The 23,010-nt window shown below is 40.5% G+C and overlaps 2 protein-coding genes across 2 annotated transcripts in view; both read right to left on the bottom strand.

The window, feature by feature from the left end:
* Nucleotides 1–12,095, bottom strand: part of MRLN (myoregulin) — a 46,515-nt gene extending 34,420 nt beyond the window's left edge. Inside the window, exon 1 of the mRNA XM_054242213.2 lies at nucleotides 2,322–12,095. Coding sequence (XP_054098188.1) covers nucleotides 2,322–2,354 — 33 coding nt within the window. The 5' untranslated portion in view covers nucleotides 2,355–12,095. The remainder of the gene's footprint in view (nucleotides 1–2,321) is intronic.
* Nucleotides 10,421–23,010, bottom strand: part of CCDC6 (coiled-coil domain containing 6) — a 114,831-nt gene continuing 102,241 nt past the window's right edge. Inside the window, exons 8-9 of the mRNA XM_002756339.6 lie at nucleotides 16,046–16,170; nucleotides 10,421–14,685 (exon numbers count right to left, since the gene is read on the bottom strand). Of these exons, the coding sequence (XP_002756385.1) occupies nucleotides 14,491–14,685; nucleotides 16,046–16,170 (320 nt within the window). The 3' untranslated portion in view covers nucleotides 10,421–14,490. The remainder of the gene's footprint in view (nucleotides 14,686–16,045; nucleotides 16,171–23,010) is intronic.

Below are 23,010 nucleotides of genomic sequence, written 5' to 3'. Positions count from 1 at the left end.
ATTCCCATTCTCTCAATTTCTGAAATTTTTAAATACATACTAAAGTAGAGAAAGTATAATGAATACTCAGGTATCCATCACCTAGGCAATTGACATACTGCCCATCTTACTTCCTTGATACCCACTCCCACTTCCATCCTCCATGAATTATTTTAAGGCAAATCCAAGATATCATGTCATTGTCTCTGCAAATACTTCATTTACAAACCTCTAAAATATACATATATTTTAAAAATATTTTTATTATAGAGATAAGAAACAGGTCGAATGTGTCTTATGCATTAAGAAAAAGTAGGGGGAAAAGAACCCAGGAAGTTACCATAAATTAAGGAAGAGTCTACCTTAATCCTGCATGATCTATGGCTTGGAGTACTGCTCTTTTCCAGCTATATTAGTTTGTTTTCATGTTGCTGATAAAGACGTACCAGAAACTGGGAACAAAAAGAGGTTTAATTGGACTTACAGTTCCACATGGCTGGGGAAGCCTCAGAATCATGGTGGGAGGCAAAAGGTACTTCTTACATGGCAGCCACAAGAGAGAATGAGGAAGAAGCAAAAGTGGAAACCCCTGATAAATCCATCAGATCTCATAAGACTTATTCACTATCATGAGAATAGCATGGGAAAAAACGGCCCCTATGATTCAATTGCCTCCCCCTAGGTCCCTCCCACAACACATGGGAATTCTGGGGGATACAATTCAAGTTGAGGCTTGGGACCCTCATGTCCTAACATTTCAAAACCAATCATGCCTTCCCAACAGTGCCCCAAAGTCTTAACTCATTTCAGCATTAACCAGAAAGTCCACAGTCCAAAGTTTCATCTGAGACAAGGCAAATCCCTTCTGCCTATGAGCCTGTAAAATCAAAAGCACAGGTATTGGGAAAGTACAGCCGTTTCAAATGGGAGAAATTGGCCAAAATAAAGGGCTTACAGGGCCTATGCAAGTCTGAAGTCTAGTGGGGCAGCCAAATTTTAAAGCTCCAAAATGATCTCCCTTGACTCCAGGTCTCATATCCAGATCATGCTGATGCAAAAGGTCAGTTCCCATGATCTTGGCAGTTCTGCCTCTGTGGCTTTGCAGGGTACAGCCTTCCTCCCTGCTTCTTTCACGAGATGGCATTGTCTGTGGCTTTTCCAGGCACACAGTTCAAGCTGTCGGTGGATCTGCCATTCTGGGGTCTGAGGGATGGTGGCCCTATTCTCACAGCTCCACTAGGCAGTGCCTCAGTAGGGACTCTGTGTGGGGGCTCCAAACCCACATTTCCTTCTGCACTGCCCTAGCAGAGGTTCTCCATGAGGGTCCCGCCCCTGCAGCAAACTTTTGCCTGGGCATCCAGGTGTTTCCATACATTTTCTGAAATCCAGGTGGAGTTTCTCAAACTTCAATTCTTGACTTCTGTGCACCCACAGGCTCAACAGCACTTGGAAGCTGCCAAGGATTGGGGTTTCCACCCTCTGAAGCCACAGCCTGAGCTCTACATTGGCCCCTTTTAGCAACAGCTAAAGTGGCTGGGACACAGGGCACCAAGTGCCTAGGGTGGACACAGCATGGGGACCCTAGGTTCGGCCCACAAAACCATATTTTCCTTCTGGGCCTCCTGCCTCCGACCTGTGATAGGAAGGGCTTCTGTGAAGTTCTCTAACATCACCTGGAGACATTTTCCCCAATGGTCCTGGGAATTAACATTAGGCTCCTCGCTACTTAGGCAACTTTCTGCAGCCGGCTTGAATTTCTCCTCAAAAAATGGGTTTTTCTTTCCTACTGCATCATGAGGCTGCAAATTTTCTGAACTTTTATGCTCGGTTTCCCTTTTGAAATGGAATGCTTTTAACAGTAACCAAATCACCTTTTGACTGCTTTGCTGCTTAGAAATTTCTTCCACAAGTTAGCCTAAATCATCTCTCTCAAGTTCAAAGTTCCACAAATCTCTAGGGCAGGGGCAAAATGCCATCAGTCTCTTTGCTAAAACGTAACAAGAGTCACCTTTGCTCCAGTTCCAACACGTTCCTCATCTCCATCTGAGACCGTCTCAGCCTGGACCTTATTGTCCATATCACTATCAGCATTTTTGTCAGAGCCATTCAACAAGTCTCTAGGAGGTTCCAAATTTTCCCACATTTTCCTGTCTTCTTCTGAGCCCTCCAAACTGTTCCAACCTTTGCCTGTTACCCAGTTCCAAAGTCACTTCCACATTTTCGGGTATTTTTTCAGTAACGCCCCACTCTACTGGTACCAATTAATTGCATTAGTTCATTTTCACATTGCTGATAAAGATAAACCCGAAACTGGAAGAAAAAAAAAGTTTAATTGGACTTACAGTTCCGCATGGCTGGGGAGGTCTCGGAATCATGGTGGGAGGCAAAAACCACTTCTTACATGGTGGCAGCAAGAGAGAATGAGGAAGAAGCAAAAGTAGAAACCCCTGAATAAACCCATCAGATCTCGTGAGACTTATTCGGTATCACGAGAATAGCACGGGAAAGATAGATCCCCATGATTTAATTACCTCCCTCTGGGTCCCTCCCACAACATGTGGGAATTCTGGGAGATACAATTCAAGTTGAGGTTTGGGTGGGGACACAGCCAAACCATACCACAGGCCATACTCTGGTACCTCGCAGGCAACCCTGTCAACTCCCTGTCGGCTTTGCTGAGTAAGCCTTTGAACTCATAATTACGGGGAAGCACCTCCAAATTCATAATCCCATAGTAAACATGGAATCTTCCCCGAATGTGAGATGTGAACTTCCCCAGCACCTTCATTCCAGGTCCTGATATTTCCCATGGATCTAAGGCCTCAGTTCTCAGGCTAATAGCTATAGCCAAGAATAAAAACCTTAAAAATGGTCCTGGTGTGGTGGCTCATGACTGTAATTCCAGCACTTTGGAAGGCTGAGGCAAGTGGATTGCTTGAGCCCAGAGGTTCAAAACCAGTTGGGCAATAAGGCAAAACCCCATCTCTACAAAAAATATGAAAACTAGCAGGGCGTGGTGGTGTGCAACTATAGTCCTAGTTACATGGGAGACTGAGGTGAGAGGACACCTTGAGCCCAGGAGGTAGAGGCTGCAGTGAGCCAAAATCATGCTACTGCATTCCAGCCTGGGCAGCAGAGTGAGACTCTGTCTAAACAAACAAACAAACAAAACCCTTAAAACAACAATAAGGAAATATAAGCCCAATACCATTATCATGTCTAGAAATTAACCATCATTCTTTCGTATCAATTGTCCAGAGAGTGTTTCATCCTTTTCCCCTTCAGTCCAGGCATCCTTGACCACGCAGCTGCTGAATGCTGCATGGAGAGGCAGTCTTCTTTGTTTCTGAGAGCATGCCCAGACAACACAAACATATACACACAAGCGCCTCTCCAGAGTTCACAGTCTTCCTTTCTCTCCAATACTAACCAAATCGGCCCCCCTCCTCCTTGCTCTGACATCTCCAGTAGCTTCCCAAGGGTTTCGTGACAACTGCCAATGGTCCCTACTCTGAAATTCCTTAAGTCTGTCACGCCTGCCTCACAGTATGTACACCCACCTTGTTACCAATTTTTTCCCATCAAGTGGTTAAGATCACACATTCTGGAGCCAGACTGTCTGGGCTTTGCATTTACTGCATGCATGATTCTTGCCAAGTCAGTTAAACTTTACGTGTCTCAGTTTATAGTCAGACCCAGACAAAGAGGAACTGGATGAGGGGCAGCCAGTCTAGTCTAGACTGCCTGACAACAGCACAGCTGCAAGAAAAGTGATTGCCCAGTGGAGCTCCTCAGGCCCCTTGTAAACTCCCTGCTTCTGTGGAATGAACTTCTGGCCTCCTGTCCTGGCTGAAAATTAGGATGATGGTGAGGAAAGATAAAGACAGGCTAGGGCCGAAAAACGGAATAGAAAAGCCTGAGAAACTTGCACACTCAAGCTCCTGAGATGAGCATACCCCAGTAAAACAAACAGCATTGCACTTGACACATGGCATCCTTCCTCCAAAAGCAGCTACCTCTGCTGTCTTGAGATTCCTGAGGGAGTCTCATCCAACCTGTTGTCTCTGCCAAATCCAGACCAAGCTTGTTCTGAGCCTGCAGCTGTGAATGGGATTTGAGCTTCCCAAAATAAATTATTTTCCCTAATGTCACCAGTGCATTTGCCATGAGTGCTCCAAACACCAGGGGCCTTCTGATAAAGGAGTTTCCACCTACCTCCCAGGCACAGAGGTGTGCTAGAACCAGCTGAAAAAGCTCACGAGAGCCAAGTGTTAAACTTCCAGGAATTCTGTGAGCTGGTCGTTAAGCAGACAATATTAAAAATTATATAGAACACTTCAAAAGTTTATATTAAGAACAAAGGTGGTACATAGTCAAGACGCCCCACCTTCCTAATTATTTTACATTGTACTTTTATCATGCTCTTAAGTTTATTTATATTTAATATATTTGTAAGGTAGAAAAACTATGCAATGGTATACTATGGCACATGTCTCTCCAAGTTCAACAAATTCACATTGGTGGATTGAAATCAGCCACAGTGGGGGATATTTACACTACAACAATCAGTAAGCAATAAAAATCAGAGCTATCCTCTCAGAAAGCAGAAGTGTTGAACATTTATCAGCATACACCTGTCTGACTCATCTCTGTAACTCTAGACCTATGAGCACATCCTCATCTCAGCTTGCTATATACGGACTATATAGTAAGGAGAAATCATGCTATATATGGACTATATAGTAAGGAGACTAAGGAGCAAATTAGATAGTATCACAGCTGAGAGAACACACTAACACTGTGATCTTACCTCATATCTTGACCAACCTTGAGGCTTATAATACTGATTTATCACAGTCCCTTGTGTCTACAAACTATCTTATTATTAGCTTCACATGTGCTAGGAACTTCTGGTGCAGACCTCTCTCCAAACTGGGTTTCAATTCTTACCTCTCCCTTCCAAGAATGCACACAAGCTCTAGCCATGTCAAACTTCTTTCACACCTGAAATACTCTATGCCAGGGTATACATATCATTGGTATTGTTCAGCCCTAGGTGATTGTGTAATGGAGGGATGAGGCCCTGAGGTCCTGCCTTTCAAGAGAAATTAGGAATCTGGGTTTTTACAAATACAAGTCTAGTGTTTGTTTTTTTTTTTTTTAGATGGAGTTTTGTTCTTGTTGCCCAGGCTGGAGTGCAATGGCATGATCTCGGCTCACCACAACCTCCGCCTCCTGGGTTCAAGCGATTCTCCTGCCTCAGCCTCCCAAGTAGCTGGGATTACAGGCATGCTCCACCACACCAGCTAATTTTGTATTTCTATTAGAGACGGAGTTTCTCCATGTTGGTCAGGCTGATCTTGAACTCCCAACCTCAGGCAATCTGCCTGCCTCAGCTTTCCAAAGTGCTGAGATTACAGGTGGGAGCCACGGTGCCCAGCCTTCATTTTTAAATTAAAAAGTATTTCAAATTTTCATGAACTGTTCAGGCCAAACCAAATGATGGTGAGAGCTTTTTAGCCCCCCAGGCCACCTGTAACAGACCTACTTACTGCAAGGCATCAAGCCCTGTGGCCCACCTGATTTCATTGTGGACACTCATGAACCTTGCCAGCATCCTTCATTAACTATGGGGTGGCCACTTGAGGCTTTGCTGCCTTGGGCCTTCAAGGAAGCCTCTTAAACACAATCCAGAAAACGCAAATTAAGCTGGGGGGTCATTCTCTCTAGGGGCACCTTCAATCAATGGGTGAAAGGAGCCAGTGGACCCCAATGCTGAAGCATATTCTGAGTTATTCCTTGGGGATACCCTGGTGGCCTTCGGCTCCAGTGGCCCACTCACTAACCAGCTCTTAACTTACTTTCATTGGCCTCACTTTCTCTACTCTCCCTCTACTTCCAGGAATCACCTTGCAAGTAAGCTTTCTGCACCCATGTCTGTCTCAGGGACCCCACACAATCACCACCTGGATCAAGGGTCTTATCCCCCCCTCATCTCCACACAGGCTGATTGTTCTGTCCAAGACGCTTAACCTAAATCCCACCTGTTCTTCAATGAACTGCTTAAAGATCAATTCCTTTGGAAGCTTTCTCTGACCCTTCCTTTCTTCTGATGCTGGGGAGTCCCGACCCCAACACTCACCGCACTTGGGAAGGAACTGCAGTTTCCTTGCTCCCCACCGCATCCTCAGTGCCACACATAATGGCTGATATAATTGGTGTTTTAAGAGTATTTGTAGGATGAATGAAATGATATGGAAATAGTGAATTATGATACAAAAAAAGAACCTTATGGCATCTAAAGTTTTAACACTAATATGTTCATTTGATCCTCAAGACATCATTCTCATTCTTCTCTTATAGAAGAGGAAATAGAAGCTTAAAAATTGCACTTAGACCAGACTTGAACTCACAGGACTCTTTCTGCAGTATTTGGCTACCCTAAGCCTCGAGGCTTCATGCCCAACATCGATGTGATGGATTTCAGTATTAAGTCCCCAGGGTTAATAGTTTCCCAACTGTGGTCTACCAGAACACAGGCAAAGATCCCCTGGTGAGAGAAAAGTAGACCACAGGCTTAACTTGAATTTAAACAGTTCTCTGCCCCCCAACAACCCCATTATTTTTTTTTGAGATAGAGTCTCGCTCTGCCGCCAGGTGCCAGGCTGGAGTGCAGTGGTGCGATCTCGGCTCACTGCAACCTCCACTTCCTGGGTTCAAGGAATTCTCCTGCTTCAGCCTCCCGAGTAGCTGGGACTACAGACGCGCCACCACACCCAGCTAATTTTTTTTTTTTTATATTTTAGTAGAGACGGGGTTTCACTATGTTGGCCAGGATGGTCTTGATCTCTTGACCTCGTGATCCGCCCACCTCGGCCTCCCAAAGTGCTGGGATTACAGGCCTCAGCCACAGCGCCCGGCCTCCTAATTTTTTTTTTTTTTTTGAGACAGTCTCACTCTGTTACTCAGGCTGGAATGCAGTGGCACGGACATAGCTCACTGCAGCTTAAAACTCCTGGGCTCAGGTGATCCTCCTGACTCAGCCTCCTGAGTAGCTACAAAAACGTGTGCACCACCAGGCCTAATTTTTAATTTTTAGTAGAGATGGGTGTCTCACTATCTTGATCAGGCTGGTCTCAAACTCCTGGCTTCAAGAAAACCTCCTCTCTTGGCTGGGAGGACTGTTGGGATTATAGGCATGAGCCATTGTGCCTGTGACCGACCAGCAGGGGTGCCTTTTAATGTTTCTCAGGTACAGTCAAAGAGTTCAAAAATAAATCCACAAAAGACTTAGATGATTTTTGTTTTAAATTTCAGATATTGTATTTTTTATCTTTAAAGATCAATTTAGGTTTTATTTTCTTTTTTTTTTCAAGATGGGGGTTTCACCATTTGGTCAGGCTGGTCTCGAACTCCTGACCTCAGGTGATCCGCCCACCTCAGCCTCCCAAAGTGTTCAGATTACAGGCGTGAGCCACCACGCCAGGCAGGTTTTATTTTTTATTTTTCGTACCATGCTTATGCTTTGCTCTGTCTTCTCAAACACATGGAGAACATTTATAAGTCCTGTTTCACATCCTTGTCTGCTAATCCTATCATTGTTTCCCTGAGAAAACATCTGTTTTTCTGAGTCTGACTTTCCCTTTTTTGTTAAGATGAAAAATTTAATATTACTAAGATCTCCTCTTGGTGTACTTAGTAATCTTGAACGTTGCACTAAGTTATCAGTGGAGTATCAGAAAATAAGACCTTTGGAAAAAGATCTAAATATGTTTAGCTCAATAGCACTCAATGCAATATGAAATCACAGTTGATATTGGACAGAAAATTTGAAGGAACAGAAATTCAATCTCTCATGTCAACATACACGTCAGACACAAACCATAATTTACTATGCACTGACTTCTTCCTCTTTTTCTAAAGAGTACGTTTAAAAGTTTGAGCTGAATTATATGACAGAATATAATTGCATTTCCACAAGTTTTTAATTTAAATAGCCCACATGTTAAAACAAGGACCTCTTAGATTTACTTAAGAGTTTTACATAAACACAAAAATGTTCTAGACCAACTGTTTCAATTTTAGAAGTGCCATGTGGACACATAGCCTTTAAAAGATATTAAAATTTTATAAAGTACACATGCAGCTTAACCTTTACTTACTTGTTTTTGAGCGCTTTTTTGTTTAAATTACTTTCTTCAAACTCGACCTGAAATAAAAACAGCTATCTCCACCAATAGAATATTCAAGCTAGGGCAGGACGAAGATAAGACTTGAATCCAGAGGTCCTGGGTAATTCCTTGGCTAATATTTTCACCAGGCTACAATTAAAATCCAGCTTCCGTGGGTAGAGAGGAGTGTTGTCATTTGGTAATTTCAACCAAATTAAAAACTTATTGCTTTCACTGAGTTAAAATGGAATCCTGCTTAAGCCAGAGTCAGTCAAAACTCACTGAAGGCTTATTTACTTTTATATAGAAAAGAGCCTAGATTTAAATAGTCTGTACTCATAGGATGGCATCACACCACTTCTGTAATCCCAGCACTTTGGGAGGCTGAGGCAGGTGGATCAACGGAGGCCAGGAGTTCGAGACTAGCCTGGCCAACATGGCAAAACCCCCTCTCTACCAAAATGTAAAAAGTTAGCTGGGCGTGGTGGCAGGCACCTGTAATTCCAGCTACCTGGAAGGCTGAGGCAGATGAATTGCTTGAACACAGGAAATAGAAGTTGCAGGGAGCCGAGATGGCACCATTGCACTGCAGCCTGGGTGACAAACTCCGTCTCAAAAAAAAAAAGGCATCACAAATGGGTTCTAGAAAACCATACTCCTAAGAGGATCCGGCTGAGTACTGTGCATTTCCTCCACAGAATGTGGACTCTAACTACTATGGGCTTACAAAAATGCAACTGCCAAACCATATGCCCCCCAAGCATGTCTAAAATATTACCCCAAATATTCAGTCATTGAATGGATATGGAAGGGACTAGTCCATGTCCTATTTTATGTGTCCTATTTTATACTGTACCTTCACATCAATTTTCTCATTATAGCCAGGCACATAACATTTTTATTTTACAGGTAGGGAACTTGAATCTCAGAAAAGTTAAGTACCTATCCCAGGGAAATAATTGGTATTCACACTTAGAATTGATCACAAAGCCATGCTTCCAAACAAAGCAGAGGAAAAACACCATACAGATGGATTGAAACTTTAAAGCTTATGAAACATCCCAGATGTGACATCCAAATCCTGTATATATATGTGTTTGTATGTAACATTTTGGAAATGGGCATGGCTTCCCTTTTCAAAACCTCCTAGGTTTACTGCTTTAAACTTAAATATAACACAAATACAGAGCAGGGCACAAATCGTAGGTGTACAGTTCAATGAATTTTCAAAACCTCGATACATCCAGGTAGCCAGCACTCTGATTAAGAAACAATTCACGCCTGTAATCCCAGCACTTTGGGAGGCTGAGGCAGGCGGATCACCTGAGGTCAGGAGTTCAAGACCAGCTTGGCCAACAAGGTGAAACCCTGTCTCTTAAAAAAAAAACAAAAACAAAAAACAAAATTATTAATTAAGCTAGAAAGCTTTCTGCTCGTTCATTGTTCTACCTGTTGTGCGTTGTGTGCTTGCCTTATATTACATGAGGCTACACTATATCAGACACACCAATCAGTACTTGGAACATTCTCACTTTTGCTGTTTTAAGATCTGCTCTCTCTTCACATTCTTGTTACTGTTTTTGAAATTTATCCATTATAAAGTTCACTGAAAAGGCTTAAAAAAAAAAAAAAAAGAAACAAAATTAGCCGGGTATGGTGGCTCACACCTGTAATCCCAGCACTTTGGGAGGCTGAGGCGGGTGGATCACCTGAGGTCAGGAGTTTGAGACCAGCCTGGTCAACATGGAAAAATCCTGTCTCTACTAAAAATACAAAAATTAGCTGGGCATGTTGGCGCACACCTGTAGTCCCAGCTACTTGGGAAGCTGAAGCAGAAGAACCGCTTGACCCTGGAAGGTGGAAGCTGCAGTGAGCCAAGATTGCAGCACTCCACTCCAGCCTGGGCAACAGTGAGATTCTGTCAAAAAAAATAAAACTTATGCCAGCCCCTTTCATGCCATTTTCCTAAGTTTATATACATATATTTTTTAGATGGGATCTTATTTTGGCACCCAGGCTGGAGTGCAGTGGTGCCATTGTAGCTTACTACAGCCTCAAACTCTTAGGCTCAAGTGATCCTCCCACCTCAGACTCCTGAGTAGCTGAGACTACAGGCTTGTGTCACTGCACCCAGCTGTTTAAGTTTACTTTCTAAGGCAGCCTTGAGAGTTTACAATTTAAGTTAGATGTCTGTCAGAAGCAACAGGGAAACAATGCTGGTTTTTCCTGAAAAGTGAAATGAAAAGAGATAGAATTTAAGGCTCAAGAGGTACATTTTAAAAAATTATCTTTATTTAGGTTTCTGATTCAGCACATGTATCAAAGACTAATCAACATAAAGGAGTAAATAAGACATTAATTGAAAGTCTTACATCTCTCTAAACTCTGACCAAGAATGTCAAGATTGCCACTATTACCAGAACTCCAACCTAGTCAAGTTGTAGACAAGCTATCATGAACAACACACAGTGTGCACAGATATGCAGAGGCAAAAGGCATGCTAGCGTGTGGCTCTCCTCTTTTCCTTGTTGACATCTTTCTGTTGGACAGTCCAGTTTTGCTTTCCAGGCTAAGTTCCAAATAAAGTCCAAAGAAGGCTCAGGGTCAATCTGACCAGATACTCTTCTGGAGGAATGCATTCTTAAACTGTTGTGCCTGCAACTTTGTTTTTGCCAGGATGAAGTTCAGACCGAGATGTACAAAACAATCTAGATGACGGTGCAGACTAAGTCAAGAACTAAAGTTGAGCAGTAACCCGAGTTAAGGCATGAATGCACACATGCACACACACACACACACACACACACACACACACGCACGCGCACACAGCACCCATGCTATCGAGACATAGGATTCCTTCGTGGCAGTTAATGAGAACTGCTGAGCATCCCAGAAAATGCCCCCCATAACTTTATGCTAACAGCTGTGTGTATGTTTTAATCAAAAAATTAAAAAGAAAAAAGAAAAAAACAAGAAAACACCAAAAACCTAGAAACCCCTTAATCTCTTACAATGGCTCTTGAGCATGGAACTCATGTAGCAGCATCAATGGCTGGCTCTTTAACAATTTGGAAATAAAAGGTTGTTTTACTATGTATTTCTTTGGTAGTCATCACTACAAAGTTTTCAGTGTTGGTTACCTATAAGACAAGTACTAGACAGAAGATCAAGTTACACAGAAATATTTCTTCTGTACTGATAAGATACAAATATTGAGCTCTCAAAGCACAAGTTACTATGCTTTTTCTGGCCTTATAGGGCATCCTCTAAAAGCAAGGCTTCGTGCAGGAAAAGTTCATGTCTACATATTCTATTTTCCTATAAGTGAACAATTAACAAAAATTCACATTATCAATTACTTCTGGTTGAATCCATTAGAAGCCAATTACAAAGGGACAGCAGCACTTGGTGTCAAAGCCACATTCTGGTCACACATTCATTCCATGGTTGCTAGTCAGTATCTCAGGAGCTCAGAATTTAAAACTCCTTTCAGTCAACAAAGGAGTAAGTTCAATTAAAGACTTCCACTATCTGCCAAATTTCTAGAATTCTGTCTAGAGTGCTAACATGCTTGATGAGAAAATGCAGTTCAGAGCCCAGAGAGGTGTCAGGTATTAGGTAAGTTAATTTGGTTTTGTATAAAAGGCATGGTAATCTGGCAACAGAGTACTTATCCTATTAGCAGCACAGTGGTAGCCAAGGGTCTCTGTCTGCAAGACAGGAAAATGAAGCTACTGAAGCCCCCGTTGCTTCCGCCTGCCTGCAGGATGGCTACTGATTTTACAAAGGCCTTCTGGGAGCCAATCCAGGGCTCGCCTGGGAGAGTGGGTAACAGAATGGCAGTAACCATAATCAGTCCCCATAAGAAGTGCCCACCTGAAGGAAGTCAGCTTCGCATAGATGAGAGGGGCTCTTGCCTTTATGGGCTCAGAATCTGAATCTGACTGATCCCTGGTAGCTAGACAATTGCCAAGAAATTGTCCTAGCAGGTAGCACTTGGGTACTACCCAAGTGTTACAGGCTCCACATAGGGTTGTCAAACACTTCAAAGGACATGAACTATCAAATTCAGAAGAGTAGTGTTTGTTCTATCAGTTCTGAATGCCCACCACAGGGAGAGGCAACTAGATATATATTGAAAAAGTGCTGTTTGAAGGAGCTGTGTTTAACTTTGAAGTGAAATGACTTGGGGAACCAGAACCCTTCTGCAGATGCCTGAATGTCAAGAACCTATCTCTAAAAGGCATTTATCAGGAACTGTTTGCTCACTCCAAGTGCTTTTTAAAAATTCAACATATGGCAATGTTTCAATTTTTGTGCTTTCAAGAGGTAACTAAATCGATAGGAATTGAAATCTATGATCTCATAAAAGATTCTTGTAAACATATACCATATTTCTCCTATAAGAAAAACTGAGAACTGTACCATGAAGGCAAAATTTGTTTGCCTACTCTCAGAATTCCTTGGAATGGCAATGTACCAGGAGGGTCAGTGAACTGTTGGTGAAAATTCGGGTTTGACGTGGCCCGGTCTCATCGTATCAAAAACCTAAAGTCTCAATGATTAAATGCCAAACTTTTTCCCTGCATCTGAGAACTGTACTGTGATTATGTATATTATACATACATTATAAATAAAATTTATATAGACCTACAGTTTCTTCCAAACAATTGAGTGATGGTCTCAGTTTGGGGGTGGAAACAGGAAGAGGTGAAAAAAATCTTATTTTTCACCTTGCTTTTACTCTTAAGATCTTAAAATGCTAGTCAAGCACTATTATCCAACAAGACTTTTTTTTTTCATTCTGTTAACTCTTCAATATGCATTCAAAGGCAAAAATGGAGGCTTCTATACTGTACAATATTAAATATCTACAATGTCATGGTTCCTTATTTTTAGGAGTGTGTTTAATAAAGAATTGGCTATTAGAGATGGTTGTCACAAAACATGGACTCTTAAAAATTACTGATAAATTAATTTTCAGTTCTGATTATATCCAACAGATACACATTCTTGTCATAAAATATACATTCTCTAGTAAGTTTTCATCCACAGCATATATAAATATGCAAACACAGGTGGTAAAAATCACTTTACTACCAAAGTACAAAACAGCAACTGCTGAAAAACGAAAATTAAGATGTTGCAAGTATTAAGAAAAGAGTGACTCAGTGTTCCACTGCAAAGTGAAACCAAATGATTTATTTGTGCTAAATGGATGGAAATAATATATTTAGAATATACTTCTTTATACACTGCACTTGCTATGCTGGGTAAAATAAGCAGCCGTCAATGCTAATGTGCTACTTTTCTTTAGACCTTTTTTCTTTTCTGCCAAGCAATACAGTATTTTTCTGGCCATTACGCCAAGATATTCCTATAATGTCCATTTCAAATAGTATTTTCTAATCGTATTTTGCACCTTTAAAATATTTGTTCAAACTCTATTTTAGGAGAACACAAATGAAGAATGAAAGAGGGAAGCCACATTGTTTCTGTTACAATCACACTGCCTTCTGCAGCAGAAATCAAATAGCACATTCTAATTAGCCATTGAAACCACGGGTGAGTAGGACAACATTTATCGACTCATGTTAGAGGGGGCCAGGTTAGGTAGATTAACATGAAGGATAAAAAAGAGAATCACTTCTTAATATACAATAATTATCCATCCCATTTATGTGAAGGTACAGCCACGTGATTAATTACTTCAGGCCATCTGTTTTACGAGAGACATGGATGTCAATAATACACTGAAAATAACCTGTAAAAAGTCTATCTGTAGAAAGTTCTATTAAACAGAAAATATGTCTTGGGCACTGATTCATCTAACTTTCTGTTCTACGCTGAAAGCTAGATTTTCAAAGGTCTGAATTGTAGTGCTGAATTATTGGTATGTTTGGTAAACACTATTATAATGAGAGAAGAGGGTAACAACAGCTCAGTAATTTTCTGCAAATTCATGGAAAAAAATATAAAAAAGATATCCCTTTTTCTTTTACAAACCTAAAAGCCAGGAGAATGAAGCTCTGGGGCCAAGCAAAAATTGCACACTGCTGCTGAAATACCAAATACCGAATAGCGAAGGTTCCAGCCAGGGAATGGATGTACATGAAGATTCAAGTAAAACACTGATGGAAAAAGTCGTCTGGTTAGTGTTGTAGACCCACAACACTGGCTGCATTTCTGATAAACATTTACAACACAATGGATAGTGAAGCCTAGATAACCTCAGTGCAAATAAGTCAGATCCAAATATGCCAGAGAAGGAAGCCTTTGGCGTTGAGTAGACGGCTCCAATGGATGAGTCCCAACTTGAAATTCAGACTAAGCTCATGCATTAAGGCTGGGAGGAGGGGTGCACCGAATGTTGCGAAGGAGTGGGCTGCGAGGTGGCTGCGGAGGGGACCGTGGGCTGCATGGGTGGTGGGGGTGGAGGCGGAGGTGGCTGGACTGGGGTCTGTGTGTTAGGAGATGGAGGCGGCGTGGGCCGTTTGAATTTGTCAGGACTGTTGCTTCTCCGTGGTGAAGGCCTCTGCAGAGGGCACAGGAACAGCAAGTCAGTCTAGGTCCAGATGGCTCATTCTACCTAACACAGCCTGACTTGGCACTGGGGCTAATCAAACACTAACCAACAAAGACAAGAAACCAGGGATTTCCTTCTTCATCCCTACTGATTTCTGAACCAGTAATAAAATTCAAATAAAGCAATTTTATACTTCCACTTATGAAAAAGCTACATAAAATTATTGCACGACTTGTGCTGAACAAACTGTTGGACTTGGGTCCTTCAATGAGACCCGTAAAATATCCCCTTAAATCTTTTCTGTCAGTGTGTGCCACGAATTCCTTCTACCACTTATCTCTAACAAGCTTTCCATATCCTGAAAGATACAGCTCAACAAAAATCTTCCTAATTTTGAGGCCGGGCACGGTGGCCTCACCTGTAATCCTAGCACTTTAGAGGTTGAGGTGGGCAGATCACCTGAGGCCAGGAGTTTGAGACCAGCCTGGACAACAGGCAAAACCGTATGTCTATTTAAAATACAAAAAGTAGCCAAGTGTGGTGGCGTGTGCCTGTAATACCAGCTACTCGGCAGGCTGAGGGAAGAGAATCACTTGAGCTGGGAGGGAGATGCTGCAGTAAGTTGATATCATCAATGCACTCCAGCATGGGTGACAGTTGGATTCTGTCTCAAAAAAAAAAAAAGTTCCTACTTTAACTTATAGTCCATCAAACTGGCAAAACAGCTTCAGAAATACCTTAAGTGCATTATTAAGAGAGGGTTTTTCTTTGAAATTTAAGAATTTATTCTTTGAAATATTTGTATTTCTGTTATTGTAAATACCCTCAATCCTCTCACTCCACTAGCTACTTTTCTAATGGCTCTATTTGTCAACTATATTGCCAACTCTAAAGAAAAAACTCCCTTGGGTAAAGCTGGAACCAGATGCGCTTAAGCTTCCTTATAATTCAAGGAGAGAAACTTCTGAGTAACATGACAAGAAAGGCTAACTTCAGGAAGAATACTGAAGGTCAGTGAACTGTGAAGGTGCAAACAATAAATACCTTTAGACATTGTGGCAACCAACAATAATTCTTTATAGCAAGGAGCTGGCCAGAGTTCAGTCAAAGCATTGGCCAGTGTTCAAATTATATTTCACAAAGGGTAATTTTTCATAGGAAGTGAAGTTAGTTTTGTCTCCTGGGAAGGGTTTTAGTTTTAATACCAGAATTTGGTAAACTGTTTCAAAGTCTGTACAGTTTCAAGGTGAACTGATGGAGGAGGCAGGAAGAAGGGCAGATATCTAAGGGCACTGATCCTGATCTCCAGAACACCAGTCAGTGCCACTTTCAGGGGTAAAGTGCTGCTTCCTACACCGTGGACACTTACTGTGATACCATGGGATGTTCCCATGTGCTGCACGTGAAGACCTGGGGAATTGTAGTAAGACATTCCGGCTCTAGTCAGTGAAGTTGGTGGCGTGAAACCAACTGTGTGACTTGCATATGATAGACCTGAAATATAACAACAAATAAAGTATCATTTTAAGCTCAATTATCTGGTGTCTTCAACTATCTAGGAGGTTTTAAATTGCAGAAGTTCTAAATCACCCACAAAAATACAAACAGAGGAAAAGAATGGTGGGCTCCCTAAATGGTATGGACAACAAGGGAAATAAAAGTTAAGTTCTAGGACAGAATAGAGATCCCAGAAATAAACATTCATATATGGTCAACTGATCTTCAAAAAGGGCATTAAGAATATACAATGGGGAAAGAGGACAATCTCTTCAACAAATGGTGTTGGGAAAACTGGATATTCACATGCAGAGGAGTGACACTAGACCTTATCTTACATTCCATATGAAAGTCAACTCAGAATGGATTAAAGGCTAAGACCTTAAACTATAAAATTCTTAGAAGGAAAATTAGGGAAAAGCTCCTTGACATTGGTCTTAGCAATGAGTTCTTGGATATAACAGAGGCAACAAAAAAAAAGCAAAAAACGTATGTGGGACTTCATTAAACTAAAAAGCATCTGTACTAAGGAAACAGTCAACAGACTGAGAAGGCAACCTGTAGAATGGGAAGAGATATTTGTAAACCATATACCTGGTAAGGGGTTAATACGCAAAATACATAAGTAACTCCTATGGCTCAAAGCAAACAAACTCAAATAGCACAATGAAAAACTACACAAAGAACTTGAATAGACATTTCTCTAGAAAAGACACACAAATGTGCCAATAGATAGATGAAAAGACAATTATCAGGGAAATGCAAATCAAAAGTATAGTGAGATATCACCTCACAACTGTTAAGGGCCATTATCAAAAAAAAAAAAAAAAGGTAAGTGATGGTGAGGATATGGAGAAAAAACCCTTATACATGGTTGGTATGTAAAATGGTACATCTACTATGAAAATCAGTATGAAAATGCCTCAAAAGATTAAAACTAGAAGTACCACATGATCTAGCAATCCCACTTCTGGGTATTTATACAAAGGAATTGAAATCAGGATCTCAAAGACATATTAGCAATCCCGTATTCACTACAGTGTTATTCACAATAACAAAAATGTGGAAACAACTTCACTATCCATCAACGAATGAGCAAAGAAAATATGGTGTATATGAACATATAATGGAATATTATTCACTCTAAAAGAAGGAAATCCTGCCATATGCAACAACATATTAACCTGGATAATATTATACTAAGTGAAATAAGCCAGTCACAAAAGGACAAACACCACATGGTTCCACTTATATCAGGAATTTGGAATAGCCAATCGCATAGACACAGAGTAGAATGGTGGTGCACTGGCTGCTCGACAGGTATAAGGTTTCAGTTTAGCAAAATGAATAAGCAAAAGAGAGTTGCTGCACATTGTACATAGTTAGCAGTAACTGTATTGTACATTTAAAAGAGGATAGATCTTACATTAAGATATATTTTTCACCACAATAATGATTTCCTTATGTCAAACCCTGTCAGGAGTTCCACTGAGATTCAGGAAAGCAAAAGTCATGAGAAGGAATAAGAATAAAGCGGAGAAAATAGAGCAAAGGAGTAAACATCAAATGCAAGAGAAGCAGTAGTGTCAAAAGTTGTATCAACAACTGACCAAACTGGAGACAATATTAAGTAGCCAATGAACTCAACCTCACTAGCCCCAGCCAAAAAATATATATATCAGCATATCAACAAGACAGGAAGAGCGTGTTTGAGACTGTGTGTGTGTGTGTGTGTGTGTGTGTGTGTGTGTGTGTGTGTGTGTGTCTCAGCCATAACAGCTAACAAAACCACTGAGAATGGCACAACTTGAGGATATTCAATACAAAGAACAAAAGCCCTACATATGCCAATGTTCCTGAAAGAACCTGGTATTTAAGGAAGAAACAACCCCCAGTCCACTATAATTTTCTGCGTAGTCTTCCTCTAGCACTCCAGGATCATCTCCACCGTGTTTGTACCATCTGTATGTCCAGACTCTCCTTACTGTTAGACAGGTTTGGATTGGGGTCCAACAACAATATTTTGAAAATATCTGAAAGCGACCCTCACCTACATGTGGCACGTGCAGCCCTGGTCTTCGGAGAGTTAGTGCAGAAGTCACCAGCTGGTCTGAGGAATTACTTGTTTATCGCTGCACAAATGTGGCTAGCTGTCTACACCTTTGAGTTCCCAACATCTACCACGATACCTAGCACAAGGTAGGTTCCATATGACAAAGTGAAAAGGGAAAACAAAGGAGCAATTTGGGGAAATGTGGATAGGAACCACCAATTGACAATCACTCTGAACCTACTATCACCTATTAGAGGCCAAGCAAGATGAACTCTACTTACTGCTTTTCTGAACTACATAAAAACAAGTATGCTTTTTCATTTGTCTTTTTTGTTCAGACAAGTTTTCCTTTAGTTGTGCTATTATCGTAGGAGTTTTCTGTGCTCTCAACATCTAATGCTAAAAGTTTATCCTGTGATTTGACTATCAATTAGTGATGCTTTCTATTTGACATATTTCCATTTCCAATTGTGGAGTTTTTATTCACATTTACAAAAATGGAGGTCTGGGATAAAGGACAAGACTTTGGAAAATAACTGGTTGTTTAATGTGATATTTATTGGAATCACAAGTACATTATTCATCTGGAAAAAGAAACATTTTCTTTAAAATAACATTGGGGAATAAAACCCTAATTTTATTTCTTACAGAAGTTATTATATTTAAGAGAAAGGTTATAAAATATAAAAGTAGATCCTTGTCTCCAAATAGGGAATTCAGTTCATTTTTAAAAATCGAGTCTATTTTCTAGTATCACTGAGTTAATTTTTCTGAGGGGTAATTATGAGTATGGTAAGCCACTAATCAAGAATCTTCATACTTTCAGTGTGTGTGTGTGTGTGTGTGTGTGTGTGTGTGTGTGTGTGTGCAACATGGCTGTTTATTCACCCAGGTAAGGGTGGGCTGAGTCTGAAAAGAGTCAGCAAAGGGTAGTGGGATAGCAGTTGGTTTTCTAGGTTTGGGGTAGGCAGTGGAAAGTTACGGAGTCACAGTTCAGGGTGCCTTTTGCAAGCTGGGAGGGGGACATAGGGTCTGGAGTCACGAGGTTGACCAAGGGAATCTTCAGACTTTCTCTTGCCTACTTAAGAAAAAAAACATCCTGCTTGGGCACGGTGTCTCATGCCTATAATAATCTCAGCACTTTGGGAGGCTGAGGAGACCTAAGGTCAGGAGTTCAAGACCAGCTGACCAACATGGTGAAACCCCGACTCTACTAAAAATACAAAAAATCAGCTAGGCGTGGTGGCACATGCCTGTAATCCCAGCTACTTGGGAGGCTGAGGCAGGAGAACTGCTTGAACCCAGGAGGCAGAGGTTACACTGAGCCAAGATCATGCCACTGAGCCTGGGCAACAGAGCAAGATTCCATCTCAAAAAAAAAAAAAAAAAAAAAAAAATCTCCTTCTCTAGCTGTTATCAAGACTTCTACATTTGGCTTCAAACTATATTCTGAGGCTCCAGGTCAGTAGTTCTCAACAGGAATATCAAAGCTCTGCTTGCCTTATCCCAAACCAATGAATCCCCAGGGAGGTGAACCCCAGGGCAGCTGTGAAAAGAACCATAGTGATTTTATTGCTCTTGATTGAGACCTCTATGCCTCTGTTAACCAGTGCCCTAGCCTGAGAATGTCTTTTCTTTACCATAGTACTTGCTTCTTCCTGCCCCCAGTGTCAATAGGCACCTCACTCATGCTTTGGAGAAGACAAAGACTACAGATTCTAGAGTCAGACTACGTTGAATCCTAGCTCTGACACTTAGCAGTAAGTGAAAGTAAATACAAAAAATTAGCTGGGCATGGTGGCATGTGCCTGTAATCCCAGCTACTCAGGAGGCTGAGGCGGGAGAATTGCCTGAACCCAGGAGGCGGAGGTTGCGGTGAGCCAAGATTGCGCCATTGCACTCCAGGCTGGGTAACAAGAGTGAAACTCCGTCTAAAAAAAAAAAAGTAGACGAGTTCCTTAATCTCATTATGCTTTAGGTTCCTGAGCTGTTCAATGGGATTACTGTGGCTATGCAAGGTTGTCATGAGGATGAAATGGATAATATCACAAAGTGCTTGGAGACTGCCTGGCAAAAGTAAGGGTTTGAATCACTTTAGCTCATTAACTACTCTCAAAGCCCATCTCAAAAGCTCTCTAAGCTGGTAGCTCTCTCTTCATTGAACCTCTTTTTAAACTAGTTTACCTTGGGTTTAAAAAAATTATAATAACTTTTTATTTTGAAATAGTTTTCAATTCACAAGAAATTAAAAGAATATTACAGGGTTCCCATGTATCTTTCACTCAGCTTCCCCCGATTATACCTAACATAATAGCACATTGTCAAAACCAGGAAATTGACATTGATACAATACTAGTAACTAAGGTACAGACTTGGTTTGGATTTCATCAGCTTCCATGTGTGCTCTTTGTGTGCGTCTGCATGTGTACAGCTCAACCATTCTTCTAATCCTAACTCATCCTAGCAATGACTAATCACTATAATTTTGTCACTTTGCGAATGTTGTAGAAATGGTATAATATAGTAGGTAATCCTTTGAGATTAGCCCTTTTCATTCAGTTCAATGCCCCTGCAATCTATCCAAATTGTTCTAAGTGTCAACAGTTAATCTGTTTATTGCTGAATAGCATTCCACTGAATGGACATACTGCCATATGTTTAACTATGTAACTTTTTAAAGGGTATAAAATATACACATTTTATGAAATTTATTACATTTAGCCTTGTATTAGTTTTTTTTCTTTAACCTACTTCTGTAGGCCCTGTTGTTGATTATAAGCTCTTAGAGGTTGGAAACCATATACAATTGATTTTTGTTTTTCCTTAAGTTCTAAGTATCATGCATCTTCACCCTCTGACCCAGGAGTATAATAGAGGATAACCCCTCTCCACCAAAACCTAAGTTGAAATTGCCAAACGACAAACGCCAGCTTACCAAATATAATATTATGGTTTGATATAAAGTCTTTGCTGGAATAAACTTCTCTTGCTTTGATATGGAAATACAATAACTACAGCAAAAATTCTAAGATTTATTTCACTGTCAAGACTGTAAATTTAAAAGATGATAATTAAAGGCAATTCATGACTGAGAAAAAACACTAAGCAATATAAAACAAGATACAAAAGCATTTCATAATATGTATGAAACAACTACCTAAAGGTAAATTGTAGGGAGTGGGACAGGAGACACCTGAAAACCCTAAAACATTAACACCACATTTGGATGGAAGAATTCTGGATGATTTTATTTCTGCTTCTTTATATCCTCTGAATGCTCCAAGTTTTAATATCTCTTTGCTTTAAAAAAAAAAGTAGAAACAAATTAAAGGCAGATACCTTTTCTTCCTTTTAAAATTATTTGACACACACAAGTCATATATAAAACCCCTTCTTTGTTAAAAATTCTAACAATTTAGATACAATATCCTCTTTAACTCCTGATCTGGCTTTTGTCCATACCACTCCATCAAAAACTGCTCTAGCTAAGGTTGGCAGTGAGCTCTCTGCTGCCCGTGGCAATCACTGATCTCCACTCTAATTTTACTTGACCTTGCCGCTGACCACTCCCTTCCTGGTGAAATTCTTTGCCTTGATCTCAGTGACATCATATACCAATTTTCTTTCTACTTTTCTGGTGACAACTTCCTAATCTCCTTTGCCAAGTTTTCCTTACACTTGACCTCTAAATATGATAGTCTCCTAGCCCACGCTTGAGTAGAGTGTTACTTCCATCTTCCTGAAGGCAGAATATCTATAAATATTACTTGGAATTCTCTCCACGAGGATTTTTATCTTCTCCCTTGTTTCTTTAGTCATTGATTCATATCAGTTTGGACTCTGGATATGTTTGATTTTTGATTTATATTAAATAATGTTATAATGTAATAATTAATATTGCTCAAATTGTCCCAGTTTTGGTGTTTGGGAGCTCCTGAATCCTGACATACCCTCATCACTTTGTTTTCTGGGCTCTTCTTTACTCTTTTGTACTACAAGGTAGTGCAAATCTTGTACATTCTGTGCCCCAATTCTAGAAACATTCATTTCTCCAAGCAGCTCTAGTTGTTTAAATTGGCAAAAGGAATTCAAAATCAAGATCTGTGGGGTACGTTCATTGCCATTAGGGTGCAGACCTATTTTTTAGACCTCATCATTGCCTATCCCTCATTCAGACACATCACAACATGCTAACTGGGAATGTCCTCTATTACACTGCATAAAATGATGAATGACCTGAAAAGTAACACTCTTCCTATATATAATTCATAAAAGCAGTCCAAATATAATAAAGATGATACTCTTTCTTGGTTTTAGGCTATGCATTTTTCAAGTACATTTTCAATATGTAATTTCCAATATTTCAAACAGTTAGTGAAAATAAAAACACAAGATTTCCAATGTCAATCAGAAATGGAAAGGGAGGAAAATTCAGAGCCAATATGTTTAAAATGGAAATGAATGCTATTCCAACAGCATATTTCCACTAAGGAAGTGACTAGATATTATTAATACTGAGAACCACAAATTTTTCCAATAAAAACTAATGTGAAAAGAAAACTGGAATATTCAGGTTTTGGTGATCTTCTATGCAAAACACTACAATGTACTAGATCAGAATGGAGTAATTCTGCTTCCAAATAGATAAAATCTCCTTTGATGATGTTATAGAATTTAAAACAGAATGAAACTATTCTCATTGAGTTTAGCTGTAAGGAAAAAAACCTAAGTGTTACTTATTACACAGTTTAAGAAAAGTCAAATAGCTTATCTATCCAGGCAAG

The sequence above is a fragment of the Callithrix jacchus genome, chromosome 12 (genome assembly GCF_049354715.1).
Source record: "Callithrix jacchus isolate 240 chromosome 12, calJac240_pri, whole genome shotgun sequence".
Taxonomy (NCBI): domain Eukaryota; kingdom Metazoa; phylum Chordata; class Mammalia; order Primates; family Cebidae; genus Callithrix; species Callithrix jacchus.
The sequence above is the reverse complement of the archived record's forward strand: the minus strand, read 5'-3'. Positions and strand labels throughout refer to the sequence as shown.